Raw genomic sequence first — 24,760 nt, 5'->3', positions numbered from 1 at the left:
GTTTTGCTAAGAAAGAAAGAAAAACTGATTTTTTTCCCTTAAGAGGAATTCTGCTACCAGCTATTAAATAAGACTTTTTCCCCAGTATACTTGAATCTGTAAGTTGAGCATAATTGTACCCCCTTTTTACCTAAGAATGGATTAATATATCTAAACTGACCTGCAGATAGTCTACTGGGATACCCTGTATTATGCTGGCCCTTCTGGCTATCACTGTCTGACAGCATATTAGAAACAACAGTCATGTCAGACCCTACCTCTTGCCTTTCCTCTTGACAATTTAGAGATCTGATGCTATTTAGACAGGTGTAGAAGTAATCTCACCAGTGAGGCAATTCCCTTGGGCCATTATACATGCAAGATATTGCAATTCAAAAATGCTATTGGAGGATTTCACTGAGAGCTCCAGTAAAGAAATTCCTGAAACTGCAGTGCTGAAACTAGTAAAAGGGCTCTGCTACAAGAAGCACTCTTCTCACCAAGCTGTTGATACTATTTGAGAAATTTACATCTTGAGACAGTATCGGATGGCGGTGATAACAAGCTCCGTGTCAATGATCCTCCAGGTCTGTCAATTGATCTCATCCCAGGTAAAGCAAGAGCAGTGACTGTCTTATTGAAAAATAAATGCAGACCCCCAAACTGTCAGAAGCACAGCATGAGCTACTTAGTGCCTAAAAGAGAGTGAAATTCTATCAGAAAACCATGAACATAGGGTCTGTTCAGTTTCCATTTCAAGGACCATATTTATGTGCTTGGGAGTTGATTTAAACTGCCTCTTGTTTTTCAAATACTCAAACCATCCTACCCATTTTGGGGGGGAAATACTGAAGTTGTGGATAATTGAGAGAAAAAGTCAAAACAGGCAAGGATCTAGCAGCTATATTCATTGTACTGTATTGCTGTGGAACTGCCTCAACCCTCCCCCGTGATTGTCCCACCACAAATACCTGAACCCAACGACGACAAAAACGTGAAAGACCAAGACGACTCACCCTTGCTGAGTAGCAGTGGTCCCTTGGCAACCATGGCGAAAACATCACCTTAGCAGGTGACAGACACTTGGGCCTTGGCTAGGGCATTAGTGAACAATATTAATAAAGACTAATTAGATAGTTTTTGTTGAAATGTCTCCAAAGTGATGAGCAAAATAAAGCCAACCTAAAGAAAATATTTTAAAACCTCCCAACGAGCATGCTCAGAAAGAGCATTTTAACTTCTTTTAGTTTTAAAATGCTCAACCATTTTCTTCAAAAACTTGGCTTGATCTTCCTGATTCAGTGATAACTGAAGTCATGCCAACTTTGATGTTTTTAGCTTCAGCTGTTTTAGAGCTACATGTGATTTCCCCTCCCCAAAAGGTTGGAGTGAATTTTTTTCTGAGTGAAGAAGAAAGCATATGTTTTAACCCTCATGTGCCTTTTTTGAAAAGGATGAATTAACATCCTATAATATTTTACCTTTGGGCTTAAAATACAGAGTGTGGTTTGAAAGTCAAGGAGACATTTTTCAGAAATCAACGTGGAGACTCCAGCTTTCAGGATTAAGTCTGTGGATTTTGTCTGTTTTACCAAATACATTTGGTGACTTGCGTGTCTGCTGCTATTGTTTTAAAATGGCAGCAGAGACAAGGCAGTTTGGAGACTTGAGCATGACGGACCACACACAAACCTAACTTCAGGACATCAAAAGAACATGAAAACTAATATGCAGAAACACTGGAGCATCTTGAATACATTTTTTTTCTAACCAGATAAATGACAGAATGGGAAATAAAAATGAATTTAGAAAGCTTTAATCCACCTGACAGTCTAATTTTCCCTTCTAATTATAGAAATAGGAAGGAAGGAATAAATAATGAGAAGTTAGAGGCTGAGTGGTATCAAATATAACTAATCCCATTGAAGAAGAAGGAACATAGAAGAGAGGGTGGTCAGGGTTGCTTCTGAGAGCCATGTCTACATTCTTTTCTATTTTCAACCATGCCAAGGCTTCCCTCAGATTTCTCTTGGGATCAGTTCGTCATTGGATTTCCTTAGGACACACCAGAGATGGTAAGGAAAAGAAATCAGGGTAATTATGGCTGATACAATGATTAGCTAGAAAGTTAGACAACAGTCCTGGTAATGCAGGACAGATATGTCAAACGGCTCCTATAGTTGATGCAAAACTTAAGTGAGAAGTGGCTTTGGACTTAGGGTAGAACATTCCCCAGGTCACTATAGGTGGAAACATTGGATGATATTTGTGCTTCCAGATCAGACCTAGGTCATTTTTGCAGATGATGTTGCAATGCCAAGTCTAGTAGTATCAGGTTAAATTTCACTAAGTCACAACTCCCACTATACTCTGGTATGTACCCAAAACTCTGGGTGAACAACAAAAGGAAAGAACTGGTAAAGGAATGACAAATGTCTCACTCTCTTACAATGTCAGAAAAACTACGGGCAGAAAAATTGAAACCAGAATGAAAGAAAGGTTTAAAAGGAAATTGAGTCTGTGTTTACAAAAGGATTCCAATTCTGGGTGAACTGTCCAACTCAACCAGTTGCTTTGGAGAAACATGATTAAAGTGATGACTGAGGTGTTTTGTGTCCTAGCCTCAGTTTCCTTTAGTCCCCTCTGAGTCCTCTAACAGCCAATCAGAAGGAACCTGGCCCGGAGGCTTGTCAGTGATAATAATTGAAAACATCTGTCCATGTAGCAAGTGTGGGAAGCCAAAGCAGTTCCCTGACAGAGGGAGTTCTCAGACAGCAAAGCCATAACCACGACTGTGTTCATATTCTCCTTCACAGGCTTTTCTCACTGCCAGCTGTCTTTATTCTCCTGCCAGGAAAGCAAGGGGCCTGGGGCTCTTACCCGGGCTGGGGTTAAGTGAGCTGGGACTGGGGGAAGTGGGGGGAAAGGCTGGCTCAAAGCTCTGGGTACAGAGATGAGGGCTATCTGATTGGGAACTAAAGAGACCCAGGACTGGGGGGAAAGAATAGCAAACAGAGGAACCAGTGAGGTATGAGAAGGACAGAGGGATAACAATGTAAGGAGAGTTCATATTCTGCACTCAGAGGACCTGGCTTTAAATCTTAGCACAACCGTTTCTGTGTGACACAGGACAACCTCCATGAGCCTCAAGTTTTTCATCTTTAGTATGGGGATAATAATAGTACCTATCTCATAAAGCTGTTGTCAGGAAAAAAGTAAGATGATGCATTTGAGTGGCACAAGGCAAGGACTGAACAGACATTAGCTCCTTTATCAGAGAGAGGATGGCTTGCCAGACAGCACTTGAGGTTTAGAAAAATAGGGGCAGAGACTTCGACTGGAGGGCCTGATACCTTGGTCATGAGTAGCGCTGTTCCTGACCATGTCTATCTGTCTTAGACTGACACACTGACTGTCTTAGACAGTTGCCATTTCGTTGCTGCAAATATGGCTCATCCCCTGGCTGTAGCCTTTTAAAAACTACTTTGCCAACTTGTGTTGCTTAGCTTTTTGTGATCTCAGTACTGACTCTTTCTGGTAGCTTCTCTCTGCCCCTAGAGCCATGGTCTGGGCTGCACCAGCTTCTGTCTGATCTAGCTGGCTTCATCTCACTCCTAATGTACCAATGCCTCATTCCCTCTGTCCCAGCGGTTGGCCAGATCTTTCAGCTTGGTGTTGAACATATCAAGGGAATATCTGGTCAGAGGAATGCCAGTAAAACATTACTTCAGCCAATTGAAGAGAAAATTCCAAATTGTAGGTTAGAGAAAATTTAAAGCAAGGAAAGTTGGAGCAAGGAAAAGAAAGAAAATAAAGTTCTTAATAGGAAGACTTAGATGTTTTCCCTGCCTGCAGGAAAAGAAAAAAAAAAAAAAGCTTTCATTGAGAATATAATAAACCAATAGATTCGGAAAGAAAATATAAACAAAAGATCTTAAAGGGCCACATTAAAAAATGCCCAATTAACCAGGTCATTTCATTGCTTCAGATACTCTGTACATAAATTAACCACCTCTGGAAACTTCATCAGCAGCCACATCACCACAATTGTATGTACAACTAACTCACAGTTATTTGATGTATGATATTCCCCTGGAAGCTAGAAGGAATAAATCCAGCTTGCAAAGAAGCCAAACTTACTTTTAGGGTGGGGCTTAGGTCCTGAGAAAATCTTGCTTAACACATGGGTGGCAAGAAATAATACAAAAGGAGAAACTTGGGGAGGCCAACTTTGTATCATTAGTTAAGAACAGTTATGTATTGTATATGCATCCAACATAAACACTTGGCTGAGGATGTTATTCCACTGACAGTGTTTGCCTTTCCTTATGGTCATCAGCTGGTGACTACTGCTACTTGGCTGCGAAGCACTTCATCCATAAAGAAAAGCACCATAAGTAATAATGAGTGTGAGTTTGTGTTCGTTGCAAAGCAAGAATTCAGCTTCAACAAGAGTTTTTTTTATCCAATTGAAATGAATCAAACTGTTTAACCTAACTGGGCTTCTATAAATCAGGAGTGTTGTCATATTAGTAATCCTCCTAGATAAGGCATGGCAATGAGGCGCCATGCAAGAGTACAAACGTATAAACACAAAATGAATAGATTCCACTGACCCTCTTCTATTCCACAGCCTTGTACGTCTTCCCTCTATTATCACTATTCAATAAAATTACCACTTAACCACTGACATTAGTAGATCTTTTTAACCGTAGAGAGACTGTATTTTTCCTTTCTATGACTTTCTCTTCAGTATTCATATACAACCAGAGAAAGCTCTGATCTTGTGATGATTATGAGTTAATAAAATATAGGGGTGGGGTGGATAATGTACATCCATTGGGAACTGGGTTTTTTAAAATACATATTATAAATATTGAGTAATTTCTTTTAAAAAATGAAGCAGGTATATATGTTCTGATTTGAAAGGACTACCAATTTATATCTTTTGTATATATTTCCTTAAATCTCTTTCAGAGAGTTATCCTTGAAATTTAACTCATATATATCTAAATTCACTCTTTGTCTACTTTGACACCTCTATGCAGCTACAATTTTCCCTTTTTTTTCTATACTTACTTAAGGGCAACTTGGTTCAAATGCCCCCAACAGCTTGCCTCTCAAGTTTCCAGATTCTTTCTCATCCAGGAAGGCTTTGTAATTCTTCTATAGATGTATCTGATTTCCTTTCAAAATTACTTTTGCCCTGAATGGCACATTCCTGGCACATACACCACCATTCTCCATCCAAATCCCATGTAGACATTATTGATTGGTCACATCACTCTTTCAACTTCAGGGTCCTTCCCCACGGAGCAGACAGCCACCATCAGCCAGGTAAAGCAAACCTGTGTGTCATCTCTGCCAGAGAAGGTCTGTTGGTCCATTGCCGCTATTCTTTTATAGGTGTTATGAAAACAAAAATGCAGACTACAGACACACCCTTATGCTTCCAAGAGAACAGGAGGCTCATGTCTGTTTCCTTAAAAATTCCCAGTGTCTGCCTTTTTGTTTCATTCTTTATTTTAATAAATAAATGTATGCCTTATAGCAAAAATATACATACATACCCTTTATATGTCTATTATATTTAAAGCGTGTACACATATACCTAAGATATTATTACAACCCCTTAAATTTTAGGATTTCCTTATTTTGCAGTGGAGTACTATGCTTTCCATGTGTTTCCGAGCGTGTCAACTTTCCTTACAAATCATTTCAAATTTGAGGAAGAAAAGAGTTTAAGCTTTTTTTAAGCGTTAAATTGTTCAACAAGGACATTAGAACTCTTCCAGCCCAACTGTCTGATTTTCCAAAAGAGGGAACTGAGGCTGAGGAAGGCTAAGTGAATCCCCAAAGTCCTACATGCAATAAAAAGTGGAGCCAGGGGAGGAAACCAGGCTTTCTGTTTCTTTGTACACATTGATCTTCTACATCAATTAAAATTGTGTGCATTTACAAGACAAAGGCTTCCTCACTGAATCGCCTTTTTCTCCAGGTTCCTATGCTGTGCTGGGTCAGTAAGCCTCAGGGATGTCTACACAATTCTCTAGGTCAGTGAGATGGATTCTTTCTCATTTGGATGATGTAGACATTTCTGTGAAGAAGCAAGACTGCTCAACACAAACCTCATAACTCCTGCATTCTATTTTTGACACCTTAACCTAAAGTAATTTCACACTACCTCATAAAACCTTTGAAAACGGAGCATCCACAGATGATATTTTGCACTTACTGAATTCTCTTTTCCAAAAAAAAATACCTCTAAATGTTACATAAGATTGCTGTATTTCCAAATTCAATTCTCCAGTCATCCTCTGTAATTTTTTTTTTCAAAAGAAGTAAAAAGAGAAGACAGGGGAAAGGAGAAAGGGAGAGGATTGACATGGAAAAGGGCTCAAGGGTTTCACTGATGATCTTGACTTCCCTCCTGGACTTAAGAAACAGAAGCTAACAAGAGTGGCTGTGGGTTTCCCTGGTGGAACAGTGGTTAAGAATCCGCCTGCCAAGACATGGGACACGGGTTCGAGCCCTGGTCCGGGAAGATCCCACATGCCGCGGAGCAACTAAGCCCGTGTGCCACCACTACTGAGCCTGCGAGCCACAACTATTGAGCCTGCGTGCTGCAACTACTGAAGCCCGTGCGCCCTAGAGCCCGTGCTCCGCAACAAGAGAAGCCACTGCAAGAAGCCCCGCGCACCTCAGCGAAGAGTAGCCCCCGCTCACCGTAACTAGAGAAAGCCCGCGCACAGCAACGAAGACCTAACGCAGCAAAAAATAAATTAATTAATTAAAAAAAAAAAAAAAAGGAGTAGCTGTGGACAGCTTTGCTCTGACTGTAGATAGAAAAGTATAAGGGAGTACCTCATTTTTGTTCAGTTCAGCTCACTTTCTGCTTGAGCAAAACACATCTGGGTGAGGAAAAATTTAACCTGCCAGTGACCTATAAAGCAAAATCAATTTGTAATAACAGGAAGGTATAGAATACCCAAATTTCCTACTGCAGTGAAAACAGGAGAAAAGTAGAAGGTAACACATCACCTAAACTCAAAGATTCTGCAATCTAATTGAGGGAGATAAAACATATGTGCATGAAATACCTTAGAGATAAAAACAAACCGTCAACAATAATGTAATACAATCTGAATGTTTAAATGCCAAGAAAGCAAATAACGAAGTGATCAGAATACAGTTCTTAAAGGCTTCCTCGTAGAAACAAACTTAAATATGGTTTTGGATACGGTGACTGACGTACAGTGCAAAGCCATTCAAATGTGTGTGCCCGTAAGGATAGACAAACAGGGAAATGGACCTCCGGACCCTGAATTAATGCAATCTGCTTTCGTTATCTTTTTTTTTTTTTTTTTACTTTTTTTTAATTAATAGATTTTTCAGAACCGATTTAGGTTTACAGAAAACTGAGCAGAAATTACACAGTTTTCATATGCTATCTAGCCCCACACACCCCCAAACACACATGCAGAATCTCCTCTATTATTAACATCTTGCATTAGTGTGGGACATCTGTTACAATTGATGAGCCAACATCAATACATTATTATTAACTAAAGTCCATAGTTTACATTAAGGTTCACTCTTGCTGTATATTATATTGATTTTGACAAATATATAATAACATATATCCACCATTATAGTATCATGCAGAATAGATCTACTGCCCTAAAAATCCTCTGTGCTCTGCCCAGTCATTCCTCCCTCTCCCCTAACTCCTGGAAACCACTCATCTTTCATTATCTCCAGAGTTTTGCCTTTTCCAGAATGTCAGATACTTGAAATCATACAGGCTTTTCAGACTGGCCTCTTTCACTTAGCAACATACATTTAAAATTCGTACAAATTTTTTTTTTTTTTTTTTTTTTTTTTTTTTTGCTGTACACGGGCCTCTCACTGTTGTGGCCTCTCCCGTTGCGGAGCACAGGCTCCGGACACGCAGGCTTGGCGGCCATGGCTCACGGGCCCAGCCGCTCTGCGGCATGTGGGATCTTCCCGGACCGGGGCACGAACCCATGTCCCCTGCATCGGCAGGCGGACTCTCAACCCCTGCGCCACCAGGGAAGCCCCGTCCACATTTTTTCATGGTTTGATAGCTCATTCCTTTTTATCATCAAATAATATTCCATTATTCCATCCCATAGTTTGTTTATCCATTCACCCACTGAAGGACATTCATAATCTTTTGAATTTAAAAACAAAGTTTTTTCAACTTAAGTTTTTTAACCAATGCATTACTCAGGTAGGAAATACAGTTCTCAGAACACATATTCTTTTCACCTTGAGACTTCTTTGTCTAGGGGAGTATGTTGTCATTTTCTATAACATGATAGTAGGTCATCATTTCTCTCCTTATACTTGTGAGTCATGGGCCACCTCACCCTTTTGCTTTCATTCTTTGGTAGTGTGCAAGCAAAGCATTTAAAAATATATAACCAAAAGATGAGAGTTACAAAATTAAGTTCTGAATTTTTAAATTGAACATGGTTATTATCAAACATCTATTGGGGTTTATGTCTTTTCCTTTCCTCTAGAACTACAAGGATGTTTTGTCTTCACAGCAAATCAGTCTATAAATCTAAATTTGAAATTATGCCTTTTTCTCTCTTCTTTAGTCACAGTGTTAATTATATCCAAAGAAACAATTTTATGACTTTTTCAAAAGTGACATCCCAGGCTGTTGTTGATTCTCTAAATGGAGCCAAATGTCACCTGGCGTACCTGTGTCTTCCTTTTTGACACCAAATAACATTGATAACCAAATTATTCTAGCAATAATAATTTGAAAAGCCTCCCCCACCTGCCATTTGAAGGAAATTTTCAATGAAAGCCATTTATTTGGCTCCATAATTATGTATACATTGTTGATTTTAAGACAGCACACAGGAGGCTTTGCCAGAAAAATTTTAAAGTTTAAGTAGAAAAAATAATCACAATATCTTTCTGTCATTTGCTGCTTGTATTTGTTTCCTTAAAATGCACAGCTAAATGCTCTCTACACACAGATATCACTTGGTAGGCGGGGTGTATCTTATTACTGGGTTATTTTCCAGTACATTTGGCGTAGTTAAGGTAAAGTGTATTAACTTTCTCTCAAAATAAAGATGAAAACGGAGTTGTAGCGGTTGTGAATGCTTCAGCCATTGTCAGGAAGTTAAGAACTGACAGGAGGTCCAAATAATCAACTCTGCCTGGTGCATATACCGTAGTTTTCCCCTGGGATATCCGGTCTAATCCTACAATGTATCTGACTGGCATGAATGTAGAATTACTTTCAATAAAGATTTTATTTCAAGCTTGGATGATTTCCCCCAAAACATCTTGTCACTAAGGCAAAGTATATCATAGAATATCTGATTTTTTTTTCCTCCAAGTCAGCTTTTGTGGGTGAAAAATACACATTTCAACTCAAGTACTCAACTCAGGTCAATTCGCTGTAAAAATCACATTTTAACATATCTAGACTGATTAAAGGTTTGCCGCGTTAAAGAAATCGGGGAGCTGTCAAGGAGAACTTACCCTAAAGTCTGCAAATGTAAAGAATAAGTAACACATTTGCTCATCTACAATTTTCACCCCCCCCTGCAGTAAACTCCACGCAAAGAGCAAGCGGGACAGATGCCTCCATAAGCTAACACCGAGCTTCTAGAATATTTGTCGTTTTGCAAGTAAGGAATATTTAAAGGTCACACCTTCCAATAAGTATAAGATTGGTTCCAGGCTATAGGAGAAATATGAATGGCCTGGTCATGATCACACTAAAAATAATCTTCATTTCTCTATTTATCCTGCTCTCTGTCTTTATCCTGTTCTCTTCCTTCCTGATGCCAGATTAAGTCAGCATGTCAGGATAGGGGAACCGTCAGTAGCAACACTACTCTATTTTGAATTCACTGCAGTGTTTCACTTGGTGCTTGCTTACATTATTTCAGCCTTGGTGTCACTTTATTTAATTTATGCTTGGTTCATATACACTTAAAAATAGCTTAGGTTACCTATAGTCTCACCCCTTACTCACTAAAAGCACACAAATCACATGGTTTAGTTCTGGTGGGATAGAAGTAATTTTTTAATATATAATAATTATAGCACATTTTACAATGTTTTAAATTCAAAATCCCTCTTATCTCTATTATTATACTTTATGACTAACATATAATATTATGATAAAATGTATGTGCAAGAATGAAAACTCAGCATGGATAACAGCAGATGAAACTTGAGAGAGACACAAAAAGGTCTAGATTTGAGTCATAACAGGTGATTACAGAGGTGTGTGCTGAACAATAGACTCATGAGTTAGCCTGACGTCTATATGTACAAGGACAGATGCAGAAACTGGCACAATTTATTTCTCCACCACACTACAGATTATAAATTCATGTGTGTAAAAGCAAAACAAATAGTTTCTATCTTTAAGCCAAGTATTATAAACATTTTGAAGGGGTTTGTATTTCTGCAGATACATCAAGCATTTTACCTAAAATAGAATTTGATGGTCAGATTTTAGATGGCCAAGAAAAATGGTGTCACTATCTTTAACTTCAACCATCCATAGTATAAACCAGTTAAAAATTACATTTTATTCTAAACTCCTCTCACCAGTTTTGTTCAAACTGGGTACATGTTAGAATCTCATTGTCAGATAATACATGGGAAGGAAAGGCACCCTGCACACTTACAGGCCCTTAACTAGCTCTCAAGAAATATTATCTCTGTTCATCTCTGCCTTCGTGTTCTCATCATCTCGGAGTAGGTATGAAACTCAGGTGTGCCAGAAATGTAAATATTGTGCCACAATTGAAACTAATTTCCCCTGTGAGCCCTATTCATCTAAATGATTTAAATTTAGTCAGTTCAGAGTGTCTTCTAGACACTTCTAGACATTTTCCTGGATCCTTTCTAGTTCTGGAGGGCTACGTATGGCCTCAGCATTTGGTGGGGGGCAGGGAGAGCATCCGTTTATACAGTATTTCAATAAGTATTTACTGAGCACCTAGTACTATGTGCCAAACACTAATCTGGGTCTAGGAATACAGCACTAAACAAAAACAGATAAAGTCCTGGTCCTTAAGATGTTTACATTCTACTAGAGAAAGGTAGTAAAGCAGATAAGCAGGGTAGTAAGGGTCTGGCTTTTGTCACCTGTCCTGGCTTGTCTCCATTTCCTTCTGGTTTTCTGTCATCATCCCCAACTTCCAATTCCAGGTCTTGGTTTCCGTCACTGGTCAGACAGACACTGTGGAGTTATCTTATGCCACCCTTGCGTAGATACACCATGCGGTAATTTGTCTTTATTCCTGATACACTGAACGTGAGGAAGTCTGGAATTTTTTTATAACCCTAGCTTTCCCCAAGGAGGGGAATATGGGTCTATCTGATCTCAGAATCCTCAAACCTTCCAACAGCCCACATCCCCAGGGAAGGGGGATAAGAAGGACTCAGGATTGGGCCGCATTCATGGGACCTCACCAAAGTCTCAGCTCTCTTTTTAACTCTTTCTACCGATCCAGAGAAATCTTTCTCTTGTCTGGCAGCAGGGCAGCCTGGCTCTTGATCTACCTTCCAATCTGTTGGTTAAGCCATCGTTGCAACTCTGAGTCCAGGGCACTTAGGCCGAGTCCTTTTCAATTCAAATGCCCTAGCTTACAAAAATCCAAAGCACTTTCTCTGCTTTTCTGTTGTACCATCCCTCCACTGAAGACAAAATGCTGCTGATTGAATCTTGGAGAAAAGAAAGAGGCATTAGCAAGGGTGGGGAAGAAACCTCAGTTAGTATATATTATCCCACCTCATCTCTAACGATAGTTTGACTTTCCCAGAATGTTCATTCTTTCGTCATTAATCTGGAAGCCCAAACCAAACCACACTTTAAATGTCATTCACTTTGCCATTCAATACGGGAATCTGGAACATCTCTGAATGCCTCCTGATGGGGAACTCATGTTCTTTTTAAGTGCAGAATGTTTAATAACCTTGATAGATAGTCCCCCTCTTTTTCTAGTATACACTTGGAAAAATCTATACCAAATATTAATAATAGTAATATCTAAGTGATGGACTTATCAGGGATTTTTAGTTTCTATTTTGACTCAACTTCATTTTCTAAATTTTCTATAATAACTGTGAATCTTTTGAAGGAGTCTAGTCTATTTTCATAACTCTAATTCGTCATATGGAGGTGAAATTTGTCTCTGGGCCAATTCCAGGAACTGGATTTACTAGAGGAAAATAGACTTTTTCTTCCATATCATGGCTTTTTGCTTTCAGTCATCGTGGCTTCCCTAATTGTTCTTTTTTCCAAACCAAAACACCATCAGTCCCTGCCCTGTGTCACTGAGGAGCCTGTCACTCTGCTTCACACATTCACCCTGGAGCCTCTATTTGTGCAGCCTCTCAGAGTCAAGTCACTGTGAGAAACATCCAAAGCTTGTTTTTCCTCAGAAAGTAAAATTAAGTGTGGACGAATGAATGCTGACACCCAAACTACAAGTGATTCTCTTTCAGCTATTCTGGGACCTTTTAAATAAGGAAACAATTTTCTAGAAAACTGCTGAAGATTTGATAGATGCCCTTAGCGAAATAGCTGTTCTCTTCACCTATGTGAAAAGAATTAAAAAAAAAAAAAAAAAAGAGGTTGATGAATCCTGACTTTGCATATTGATAGTATTCCTTTTAGTTTTATCTAATATCACAAGGCAAATGTTTAAGTTCTGTATTTTCCACTAATGTCTTATAATTAGGTGCCTTATTCTGCTTGGCCTAATTAATGCTGATACACGCACACCCCCAATGTTCTATATAAAATGTTACTAGCACATACTAGTGTTTTAACTGCCTTATTGGACAAATTCCAAGTAAAGAATAATAAACAGTCTTATATATTTTTTTTTTCTTTTCTAAAAATACTCCCAACATGTAATACATTTCCTAGCCTTTCTCCCCTAAATCCAGGGCAGTGTCTTCCCAGGATGGTGATATTATCCATGGTTATTGGTAGATCAACAGAGCTCAGGGAGTAAAAATTAAGACTTCTTTTACTGCGGACAAGGTCAAATCTGAATGGCTAAAACCATTTTAAAGCTTAAGAGAAAACAGCTAAGGGAAACAATAGCTGAAACTCTCAACCAATCTCACAAATAGTGCGTTTCTTTTCACAGTGAGAAGTGAATGCTCTCAGAAGTTTAAAACACTGTGTGATTCTGGAGAAAAAGACAATATGTATTAATTTGGTTTTTCTTCCACCTGAACATCCTTCTCATCCTTATAAATATATCCTTGGATGTGAGTTAGGTGATTAAAAAATCAAAATATGTCACCCAAGACTTGTGCCAACTTTCTGACTCACTTCTCTTCCACGTCTGCCTCAGGCCTCAGGTCTCAACATTAAGAAACCCCTTGATTTCAAACCCCAAATTCTTGAGTCTTAGTTATTTGTGGAAAGAATATCTATCTCCCAGAGTAATAAAGATCTGCATCTTCATCTAGGTGCTACTGCCGCTTAACTACATGGTGTTGATCAAATTATTCAATCTTTCTCAGGCTCCTTTTGTCCATCTGAACATTTTCCTTCCCATCTGAAAAAGAAAAAAAATGGGAACATTCCTAATGTATATTAAAGTTATCATGATTTAAACAGCAAAGTACTAGCTAAGAATACACACAGAAATCATCCACAGAGTAAAAATACCAGGTGTGTGTGTCTGTGAGTTGTAGGAAGGTAGCATCACAAATCAATGGAGAATGGAAATTTATTCAAGAAATGTGGTTGGGGGAATCAGCTAGCTTTTGAAGAAAAAGAAGATTGAGATTACCATCACATTTCAAACAGTAAAATATACTGAGATGAATTAGAGGATATGAAATGAAATCATTTTTTAAAGTTAGGAAAAAATATTAATGACATTTATCTGATTTATTTAAATGGATGAATTTTATAATAACAAGAACAATGATAGAAATTCCAAAAGAAAGAGTGCTAGATATGACCACACAAAATTTAAATAAACAAAATTAAGGAAAAAAAGAATTGGGAGAACATAAGTACAACAAAAGTAATGAAGTATTATGCATCTTAATACATAAAAAACTCACAAATCTATATGTACAAGGATGTTCATTGTAGCATTGTCTGTAACAGCAAAAAAATAGAAGCAACCTAAAAGTCCATCAGCAGGGGAATGGTTAAATAAATTATTTCCATATTATGAAATGTAACAACATTTTTTTAAAGGGTGAGGTATTTTTATATGTACTGACTTGGAAAGATTCCCATGATATAGAGTTAAGGGGGAATAAAGCAAATTGTACCGTATTATGTACTTTTTTAAAAAGAAAAAATATATATATAGATAGATAGGTAGATGGATAGATAGAAAAGCATCCAGAAGGAACACCCATCTGTTAATTATAGTTATCATGAAGGAGTTTGACTAGAAAACCAGAGTATTTTACCTTTTTATTCTACATACTCCTGATTAGCACACTGTTAAAGACTGTGTGTTAGTTTTGTCATACAAAATAAGTAAGTGGATTAAGTAAACAAATAAAATGATATGCTCTCAATAGGAAAAAGGCAGGTGATATGAACAATTGTTCACAGAAGAAAAAATCCACATGGCTGTTCTTTTCTTAACTTCTTCCCCATTACCTAACTTCAAAGAATCCTAAATTCAAACGACAATCATTTTTCACCTATCAAGTTAGCAATTATTTTAAAAAGAATAAAACCAAGTGATAATAATGCTAACAGGACTATGGGTTGTCATGTTACGTATCCCACGTTATCATATTTTAAGAAAAGAGAACCAATATCTTAATCTAGCACAAGTTCTCAAAGTGTGGTCCCGGGACCAGTTGTATCATCTCTAGGAACTTGTGACAAATGCATATTCTCAAGTCCTTCTCCAGAGGTGCTGAACCAAAAATCTGAAGGTGAAGTTCAGCAAACTTGTGTTTCATATGGTTTCCAAATTACTCTCATGCATGGTAAAGTTTCAGAACCATCGATCTAATTGTTACATTTCTACTATTTTACCCTGAGGCAGGGTTTCTCAACAGCAACACTATTGACATTTTGGGCTGGATAAATTCTTTGTTTGGGGGACTGTCCTGTGCATTGTAGAATGTTTAGCAGCATCCTTTGCCTGTACCCACTAGATACCATAGCAACTCAACTCCCCCACCCCGCCCAGTCATGACAATCAGAAATGTCTCCAGACATTGCAAATGCCTAATAGGGGGAGTGGGAGTGGGTAGTTGCCCCATTTGGAAACCACTGCCTAAAGAAATACTCCAAAATGTGGAGAAAGAGTACAAAAAGATTTTTTAATACATCAATTTCACTTATACTAAGAAATCATAGGGTACAGCCCATTCTGTCCCATATAAGATAATGAGTAAAAAATATATACTACTTATATAAAACATGGGAATTGCTCATGATAGAAGTGAAAAACGGTGAATACAAAATTATATAGAAAGTATTTTCTTGAATATGCATGTAAATAAATTACTTATACATTTATATTAAATGCTGGCAGTGTTATTCTCTTGCTCAAAACCCAAGGTTGAATTCCCATCACTGTTAGAATTAAGTCCTAAATCCTTACCAAGGCCCATGAGTCCGCCCACAGCATCTCCTACCTTCTCTGCCTCACTCTCCTCTTCTCTATTCCTAGAACCACCCAGCCCAACTTCACCACTGGAGCTTTCTACCTACTTTTCCCTGCCTGGCGTTTTCCTTCCCTCGGTGTGTGCACATAAGCTGCTCTCTGCCCTAGCGTCCCTTCCTTAGAAAGAACTCCTGAGCACCTTGTCTGCCACATGTGCACTTTCCACCTCTCTACACAGTGGAATAATCTAGGGGCTGTATTATCTACAGCCAGCCAGGCTCCACTCATTCTTGGTAAAGAAGAATCTCTGGGGATGGATTCTAGGCCAGGAGAAACTTTTAAAAGGCTCCCAGGGTCAGTGGAAGAACCACCACTTCTCTTAGTTTTTCTTGAAGTACCTCAGTGCCTGAAATCACACCGTATACTGATTAGTGTATTGTTCGTTGTCTGGTTCCCCCACTAGATTGTATGCTGCATATGGGCAGGGATTTTGTTTTACTCACTGCACCATCCTCAACATCCAGAACAGCGTCAGGCACCTAGCAGGTGTTGAGTAATAGCAGGTCTACTGAGTAACAGATTTTTATGAATGAATAAGGGGTACCTTGAGTTACTGTTCACAGTTGCTGGTGTGGTTTTTTCTTTACTATACTTTACTAAATTTTCAAATGCTAATAGAATGTATTACTTTATAATCGTAACAAAAGAAATTAAAGCTGATTTTTAAGTCTACCTTTGAAAATTGTGATATATTTGAAGCACAGTGATTAATACATAAAAGATATTCAACAAATAGTAACTACTGTTAGTGTTTCTTTTGATATTATCTACTATGTAAGGGCTTTGGCTATGATATCCCATTTTATCCATGGTTGTTATCACCTTATAGAATACATATTCCAACCAGAAATAAGCCATTTTGAAGTCTATGGGCTAGTCACCTTTTTTTATTTTATCACTCCTCCTATCTTATTGTTCTGAATATTGCTTTAAAGATACATTAGACTCTCCCTGTAATGGCCAATCAATATAAATATGAAACAAGTGAATAATTGAAAATGTTTCAGTCTTTTGCAATGAAATCAATGCAAAGAGGGTACTCAATAAATGCAAAGAATAAGGCCATGTTACCTGTGAATGTGCGACTGCCATATAAAGTACCTTTTCCATGATGTGCTTTGAAAGAATTACATACACGTAGCTTTAAAGATAATTTAAAAGCAAAAATGTCAGAATATAGCAGTAATTGCTTTTTAGGAGGATGGTTTTTTGCTTACTTTGGAAAACAATAATATGATATTTAAGTATAAAATTGAAGACTTTACAATTAGTTTAAATCAATTAATTTATAAATTTGCATATAAAAAATGACTGAATCACCAGTGAATCACTGCCTTGAACTACATTAGTATTAAATGCAAAAACATTTCTGAATGCTCTTCTGCTTTTGCAATATTTGAAAAATTTTCTAACATACAGCCATGACTTTAAGGGAGAAGGTAGAATTCCTGCTAAGTCCCCAATCTTTAAAAAAAAAATAAAAAGGCCAGTGTAGACAGCAGTATAGTTTGTGCAAATTGAGAGTAGGCAAGCATATGGTTAGCATGGAACCCCCCCCCAAAGTAGTTATAGCACATAGGAAACATAAGTTGAGCACATTGAAAATTTATTCTATATTTAACAGCCTCTCTTCACTGAAATGGTCAAAGTCACAATTAACATTTCACATACAGTGGATGAGCTGTATTTTGCAAGTGTGACCTGATGGCAAAAGTACGTTTACCACCGCACTTTCCCCATTCAAGTTAAACCATCCTAAAGTTATGTCTGTTGGAAAATCACAGCAATCCAGAGATAGGGAAGGGAATATTTTTAGTACACCTCCAATAACCTGAGGCTTGTTCTGCAGGCAATTATGTGGCTTTCGACTTGCTTTGCAAGTCACTATGGTAACAGCAAAGCACAAACTTAAAAGGAAGTTTGCATCCGTATATCTGTTTGGAGCTGGACTATTATTAAATGCTTTGGTCTTCTTAATTCAGCATTAATTTTTAGTTTTATAGTAAATCTCTCTTTCATTTTGAATCATTTGACTGTGATTTTAAGCAACTAAGAAATTCCTTTGAGTTAGCAATTCAGCTCACTTTTGGAAAAACTTACCCAGCATAAGGCTCTGAGGATTCTTTTTTGCCTGGGGTCCAGCATCTATAGCTCTGGATTATAGATTGTTTCTAAAATAATCTAAAATTGATGGATCATTGCTCCGTCCATTTGGGCCCAACAAAAAGTAGCTCTGGTATTTCTTTTCCTTCTTATGCTGTAAACTGTATATCACCTTTTTGATCTCTTGCCAGAAAAATGAATTCTTACCCACGTCAAGATTTTATAAACTTGAATTTACTTAGCGGTATAAGAGTTTCTTTTAAAATGAACACATATCAAGTGCTATTTTGTGAAGAAATTCATAAAATCATAATTATTTTTGTCAGGCTATTTTAAACTAAGCAGTGTTAATAAATAGCCTTTTTCAAAAGAGTTGCAGTTTGGGGTATTTTTCCTATTAGTCAAGCATTCACAGGCACTAAACTTTGAGCTCTTCTTGTGGCTGCAAATCACGTATCTTTGCTATAAGGATTTCTTGGGAGTAATCTAATGGTGAGTAAACAAACATGTAGAAGAATTTCCAAATATTGATCTAAGATCTAAATGTTTTTGCACCTTCTGACCATCCATCAATTTACTGTATGGTAATCTCTCAACCATGTCTCTGCTCTCACCTTTCTCATTCAGATGTGGTCTTTTGCTTTTTGGCCTTTGTTTTGTCCTAAAAAGGGAGCTTCTTTCATTTCTTTGCTGAAAACAGGTTAAATTGTAGCTCAAAATTTACAACACTGTCATGGAGTTTAAGGCCAGATGAAATCTAAGCCCTACCAGAGGGGTGGAACTTGCCAGAAATGACCACAATCTGACCTCTTTGAATTAGCTGCTATGGAGTTCTGAAGCCTGGGTGGCATAGGAGGGTAAAATCCATAATGTTTCAGACTTAGTAGATCCTTAGCAAAGCACACTAGAAGTAACATTTCTTAATGTATGCTGTTTATTGTCTCTCAAGAAAGAGGATCCACAACGTGCAAGTAAGTTAGGGAGCACAAGAGTTACACAAAGATGAACAGGGTTAGTTTTCTGCAGGACTTGTCAGAGCCTTTATTATGCTATTGTGCATTGTAAATTTCCAAGAAAGAAAAATGGCATATAATTTTCTCCAAAACTTTCTTACTCCAGATTGCTATTTTTGTGAAGTATGTCACAGAGATGGTGTTTTGCAGAACTCACTTTAGTGAAAGCTGTCTTGGAAGTACTGCCAAACCCATAGTAAAAATGTATTTGGTTTCTGAATCAGATCCTCCCCTCCAATAATACAACTCAACTGCATTTTAAACTACTGGAAGTACAACTTACTGTTTTTGAGAGTTTTCCATCTTACATACTAGATTGCATTTTTTTCCATGCAGGGCTTTTATTTCTTTCGATAGCCTCTATTTCTCCTCTACATATGTTTTACTAGTTGAAGCCTTCAGAAATAATGACACTTGCAATGCCCAGATAGTCCCCATAGTGAGAGTGGAAATTATGACACCCATTGATCTGAGGTAAAAAACTGAGATTTGAATAATTTCGTAGGATTGTATTCTAGCTGTATTTTGACATTGTGGTTGACTACTTATGTGGTCCTAAATCAACCACTTAACTATTTAAGAGTCTGTTGAGGTACAGCGTAAGTAAGTTCACATTTGAATAGTGAAGTCTATAACAGCATGAATACATCCATAACAGCATGAATACATTTTCCAGACATCCCCAGTTTGGGAGCCTTCTTTGCTAGAAATATCTATCACCACTCTTTACTATAAAGGGGTATAATCTAATGTGAATGTTGATGTGAGAATATTTTTGTCTATCTACATGAATCATATAGTTCGGTAGTTGGTGACTTCCACCCCAAAATAGTCTTCACCCTCAGCATTTTCTAACCTAAAGATTGATTGATTTCTCAATATACCAACTACTGGTTGGTTGATATTCAGAACATAAATTGCCAATGAAATACATACACACACACACACACACACAAACACACGTTTTGTAACAGAGAATAGGCAAGAAAGCATGCATTCTGTATAATACATATCCACATTTTCTTAACATTCTTTCTTAACTACATTTGATTTTTCTAAAAGTTATTGCAAGTAACTTAATTTTCCCAACTTGGAAAAAATTCCAAGCTGCTAAGAAAATTTAACCTGCAGTAATGCAAATATAACAAGAATACAACACTAAGTGTTATTTGGTAAAATCTACATGTAACAAGATTACTTGAAAGCACCCATTAGTTAAAACTGGTTTTATTAAAGTCACATGGAGAATGTGAAGAGAAATGGACACAAATAACACAGGTTGAGATGGCATGAATGTTCCACATTTACACACGCAGAAGAGCTCAAAGTGAACACTTGTCCATGGGAAATTTAGGAAACCGATGACTTGGCAGAAATCCATTACAGGAGTCCTCTCCCATGATCCACTGGCCAAGAGCGAATCCTTTCCCAGAGGGGGCTCTGACAGCCCGCTGTAGTCTCCTACTCTTCACTCCATTGAAACTCAGCCTTGCTTTCCTCTAGATTTGGTCCTGCTCTGGATTCTCAGATCAGGACTTTTGCTGAGCAGGAAAAATATAAAGAACACTGGGAAAATTAAAAAATAATCTAGTCCCATTTCAGCCTTCTTTTTCTCCTCTCACAGCTCGAGTCCCACCAGCTATATCTTTCCTGTATGCCCTGGAGACCCCTCCAGTCACGCCAGTTCCTCCAGATAGCCTAGACCTCTTCCAACTTCTACCCCCATAATCTCCAATAATGACAGCCACAACTGTCCCTTCCAATAATCAGCTTTTGGACGTCCCTTGATTTCTAGCCTCACCTTGAGTTTGACACAATTCTGGTTCCCAGCTATACCCCAAATCTCATTGTTCCTGCTATTGACTGAAATTATAGCCATTATTAACTAGGAAACTATATCTCCCATCATCAATCTGTCTTGAGGTCACCCCTTTCTCCTTTCAGTCTCCCTGGACTCCAGGTCCTAATGTTCTTCTTCTCCCCTGTTGGCCCTATATCAGCCATTCACCTTCATACTTAAATAGGCTTTTGCTTTTTTTTTTTTTTTTTTTTTTTTTTTTTTGCGGTGCGCTGGCTTTTTTCTGTTGTGGCCTCTCCCGTTGCGGAACACAAGCTCCGGACGCGCAGGCCCAGCGGCCATGGCTCACGGGCCCAGCAGCTCCGCGGCATGTGGGATCTTCCCAGACCAGGGCACGAACCCGCGTTCCCTGCATCGGCAGGCGGACTCTCAACCACTGCGCCACCAGGGAAGCCCTAGACTTTTGCTTTTAATTTTACCTTCTTCATGCCCCATGCCTTCTGAGCCCTGTTCTCTGATAGATAATTCTTATCAGCCTAGACCTTCGCTACCTATGGGTAATGTTTTTAAAGCAACTTTTACCTAATAGTTAATTAATTGATCACTTATGTTATCTCTCTCCATATTTGTTTAACAAAATTTTAAATTATTATTGTGGCATAGTCCATGAATGAGTTAGCATCCCAAAAAGGTATTACTTTAAATCCAAAAGAGAAAAACTGTCTTCCTTCACAATGGATCATACAAGTGATTTTTATATTCAAGAGGTCTGGGAGAGGCTCAAGAGAGACTTTAAGCCAAGGTGAATAGGTGTATTAAAGAGAAGCAAAGCCCCACTCCATTTGTGCCTACTCCAGGTTAGGAGAGTGTTTTAAAATCATTCTACAGACTTTTGGTAAATGTAGTAGCAAAGTGGCACGGTTTCTTACATTCCAAAGGAAACTCTAAACTTGAAGTCTCTGATAACTCACTGATACTTTAAATGTGAGAATCCCTTCCAGAAACGTAGTATTGCCAACATTACGCACAGGTACAAATGCTTTCCATTTGAAGGAGAAGAAAAGTGAAAATGGGAGGCAGAATATCTTGAATATTCAGTCCAAGTTTAAGAGTAATTTTCCCCACAATAAATCCATTGTAACCAGGCTGTCAATCACAATGCTACTGTGAGGAATAAAACTCCAGACCCCCTTATGGAAGGACCAATAACCATGTGGAAGATGGTAGAGTGACATGACAGCCCAGTTATTAAGCATAGGAGCCATAACACACCCCAGGGCAATGATGTTTCCACGGGAGCTGCAACCCACCTGCCTGGGTCTGAGCCTCAGCTCTGTGTGATATCAGGCACTTTGCCGCTCTTGGCCTCAGTCTTCTCGTTTGTCAAAAGGGCTTAAATAATAGATACTACCTCATGGGATTGTTATGAAGTTAAATGAGACCCCAAAATTGCTTAGAATAAAATCAACTATATTTCAATTTAAAAATCAAATTAAATAAAAAATAAATAATAGGGACTTCCCTGGCGGTCCAGTGGTTAGGACTCTGCACTTCCACTATGGAATAGGAGTGCGGGTTTGATCCCTGGTCAGGGAACTAAGATCCCGCATGCCTCTGCGGCCAATAAATAAATAAAATTGCTTAGAATAATACTTGATTTTGCTTGATTACTACTGATATTGATCAGGTCAATGACATCTTGCTGACATCTTGTGGGGAGTCACAAACTGAAGGCTTTGGCCCTTCTCAGTCTCTTTCAGGAGAGAGAAGGCATGGGCTCTTGGTCACCGAAATGGTATGTCAGAGATCTGGGTTTGTGGAGAGATGGAAAGAGAGCAAGTCTTCCTTCCTCCTGCCTCCTCTGAGTGGGAACTAGGTAGGCCCAAACAGACCAAACACAGAGTCCGCTAGAGCTCAACCAGTGCCCCAGTGGGCTCTGAGACTGGATGCCCCACTGCCTTGCAGTAAAGTATTCTTTTGCCCCACTTTATTCTCTGAGCTTATATTTCCCTTGGGTCGGTGTTCTGCAGGAATGCAGAGTACAGTATTTCTTAGCACCCTGTCCTTCCATGTGCTCTCCCTATTTCCCTAACGTCACTAAAACCTAATTTTAATATAAAACCAAGGGGGTTCTAATGGTGAGAATAAGCATTATTTTTTTTAATTTTAAAGCCTCAATTGATAGGAGGGGGCTTTATTTTCTTTTTAAGAGTCCCGTGTTGAAGCAGGCAAGACATTACCAGTAATAAAACCACATCCTAATGTTTCATTGGTATTCCAGTTCTCCACAGTCCTCACATAAGCAAACATTTCTTTGATTCCAGTGGGACTCTTCTCCTGTGCAAATGCTACAGTCTTCTGCATTTTATTGAGATGTGAGCTAAATTGAGTAAAATGGGTGGGGACGCTTAGAATTTTGTTATACACCTAAATGTCCCAGAACCTACCCTCTCTACAAAACATATTGCAATTAGCATTTGTCAGGAATACTTTACTCATGCTAATCACTAAAAACTTAATTATTTTTTTGGTCTTTCCATCATGAATTATGTATCTATCGTTCTATTTTTTGTGTGTTTGGCTTCTTATATATTCTGTGCATGTTTCCTCCATTGACTATAACCACTTCACAGGCTGAATCTTGTTAACTCTCCACAGTAATTTTTCTCATTTTTGCTAATTTATTCATTCATTCATTCCACAAACATTTATTAAGCACCCACAATGGCCAGGTATTATGGGGATAGAATCCTCCCCCCAAAAGTCATAGGTTCTATTTCCATATAGTAAAGTACACAGAGTAGAAGATTAAATAATGCTGTGGTCTAGTAGTATTTCTGGAACCTGAATTTTTTTTTTTTTTTTTGCTTGTGTTGCATTCTGTGTTTTGCCAAAGCCAATCACTGCCCTTATTCTCCTTCTTTAAGTTGAAATTTAACAAAGAAAAAGGATTCAAGAGCACAGAACTTTATAGTTCAAAAGTAGCCACAATTTTATTCAAACTCCAATGGGTCTTTTTTTTCTCTCTCTCTCCATAGGATAGTGGCCGAGGCATCCAAGAACCTCATGTCCACACAAAGCCTAGGGATTGTATTTGGACCCACCCTTCTGCGAGCTGAAAACGAGACAGGGAACATGGCGGTGCACATGGTGTACCAGAACCAGATCGCCGAGCTCATGCTGAGCGAGTACAGTAAGATCTTTGGCTCGGAGGAAGACTGACAGACAAGACGAGTTACTGAGTATGTTCACATCTGTCTCGAGGCCTCATATTTTTACGTTTCTGTAAACATATTTCTGAAATATTTTTTTCCATTCAAGAGACAGATGCCTCATTTTGTAAAAACTTAATGATGATTTTGTGTTTAAGTTCCAAACATTTGAATAAAATAGTTGACAGTATTTGCCTATATGTGTTCTACATTAACCCCTTCAGTGTTGTGCATTCCAGCACTTCTAGGCCTACATTATGCATGCTCCATGCTATAGAATATTGTTCAGAGGACAGCATATATCCAAAAATAGCCTTAATTCGACTCCCGGGCATCGGATGTGTGGTTGTGTATTTGCAGACATGTGAGTGAGTGTGAGTGTGATTGAGAGTGTGGGTATGTGTCCACACAGGTGAGCCTCTTCACTACCCTGGCTGCCTCAGGCCTCTGCCCATACGCCCACGGGTACACGAGTAGAACCAAAAGACGGGAGAAGGCAGAAATGAATACTTTTTAAATAGAACAAAGGAAATCAGGATCTCAACCAAAAGAGACATATTTCCTCTTTCAAGAACCTTTTCGTTAAGCGTAGATCTAGTCCAGCTATCCTTGGCGCTAGATGCTGAAATTTACAAATACATGTTGAATGGCATATTTTCTGAAGAAAAATGGCAGTTCAAAACATTTGCCATTGGATATGTTTTGTTTTGTTTTGTTTTTGCGGTACGCGGGGGCCTCTCACTGTTGTGGCCTCTCCCATTGCAGAGCACAAGCTCCGGACGCGCTGGCTCAGCGGCCATGGCTCACGGGCCCAGCCGCTCCACGGCATGTGGGATCCTCCCGGACCGGGGCACGAACCCGTGTCCCCTGCATCGGCAGGCGGACTCTCAACGACTGCGCCACAAGGGAAGCCCTGGATATGTTTTTTTACATATACTATTTGCAGTCCCATAAACATACTGTCTTATA

General features: G+C 38.6%; 1 protein-coding gene across 2 annotated transcripts in view; it reads left to right on the top strand.

The window, feature by feature from the left end:
• Window positions 1–23,981, top strand: part of ARHGAP15 (Rho GTPase activating protein 15) — a 622,754-nt gene extending 598,773 nt beyond the window's left edge. For both annotated transcript variants that reach the window (XM_027131893.1, XM_027131900.1), the window contains one exon: window positions 23,618–23,981. In XM_027131893.1, coding sequence (XP_026987694.1) covers window positions 23,618–23,801 — 184 coding nt within the window. In that variant the 3' untranslated portion in view covers window positions 23,802–23,981. The remainder of the gene's footprint in view (window positions 1–23,617) is intronic.
• Window positions 23,982–24,760: the final 779 nt, after the last annotated feature.

The sequence above is a fragment of the Aethalodelphis obliquidens genome, unplaced genomic scaffold (assembly GCF_003676395.1).
Source record: "Aethalodelphis obliquidens isolate GAN/ISIS:26980383/991018 unplaced genomic scaffold, ASM367639v1 scaffold2, whole genome shotgun sequence".
Lineage (NCBI taxonomy): Eukaryota > Metazoa > Chordata > Mammalia > Artiodactyla > Delphinidae > Aethalodelphis > Aethalodelphis obliquidens.
The sequence above is the reverse complement of the archived record's forward strand: the minus strand, read 5'-3'. Positions and strand labels throughout refer to the sequence as shown.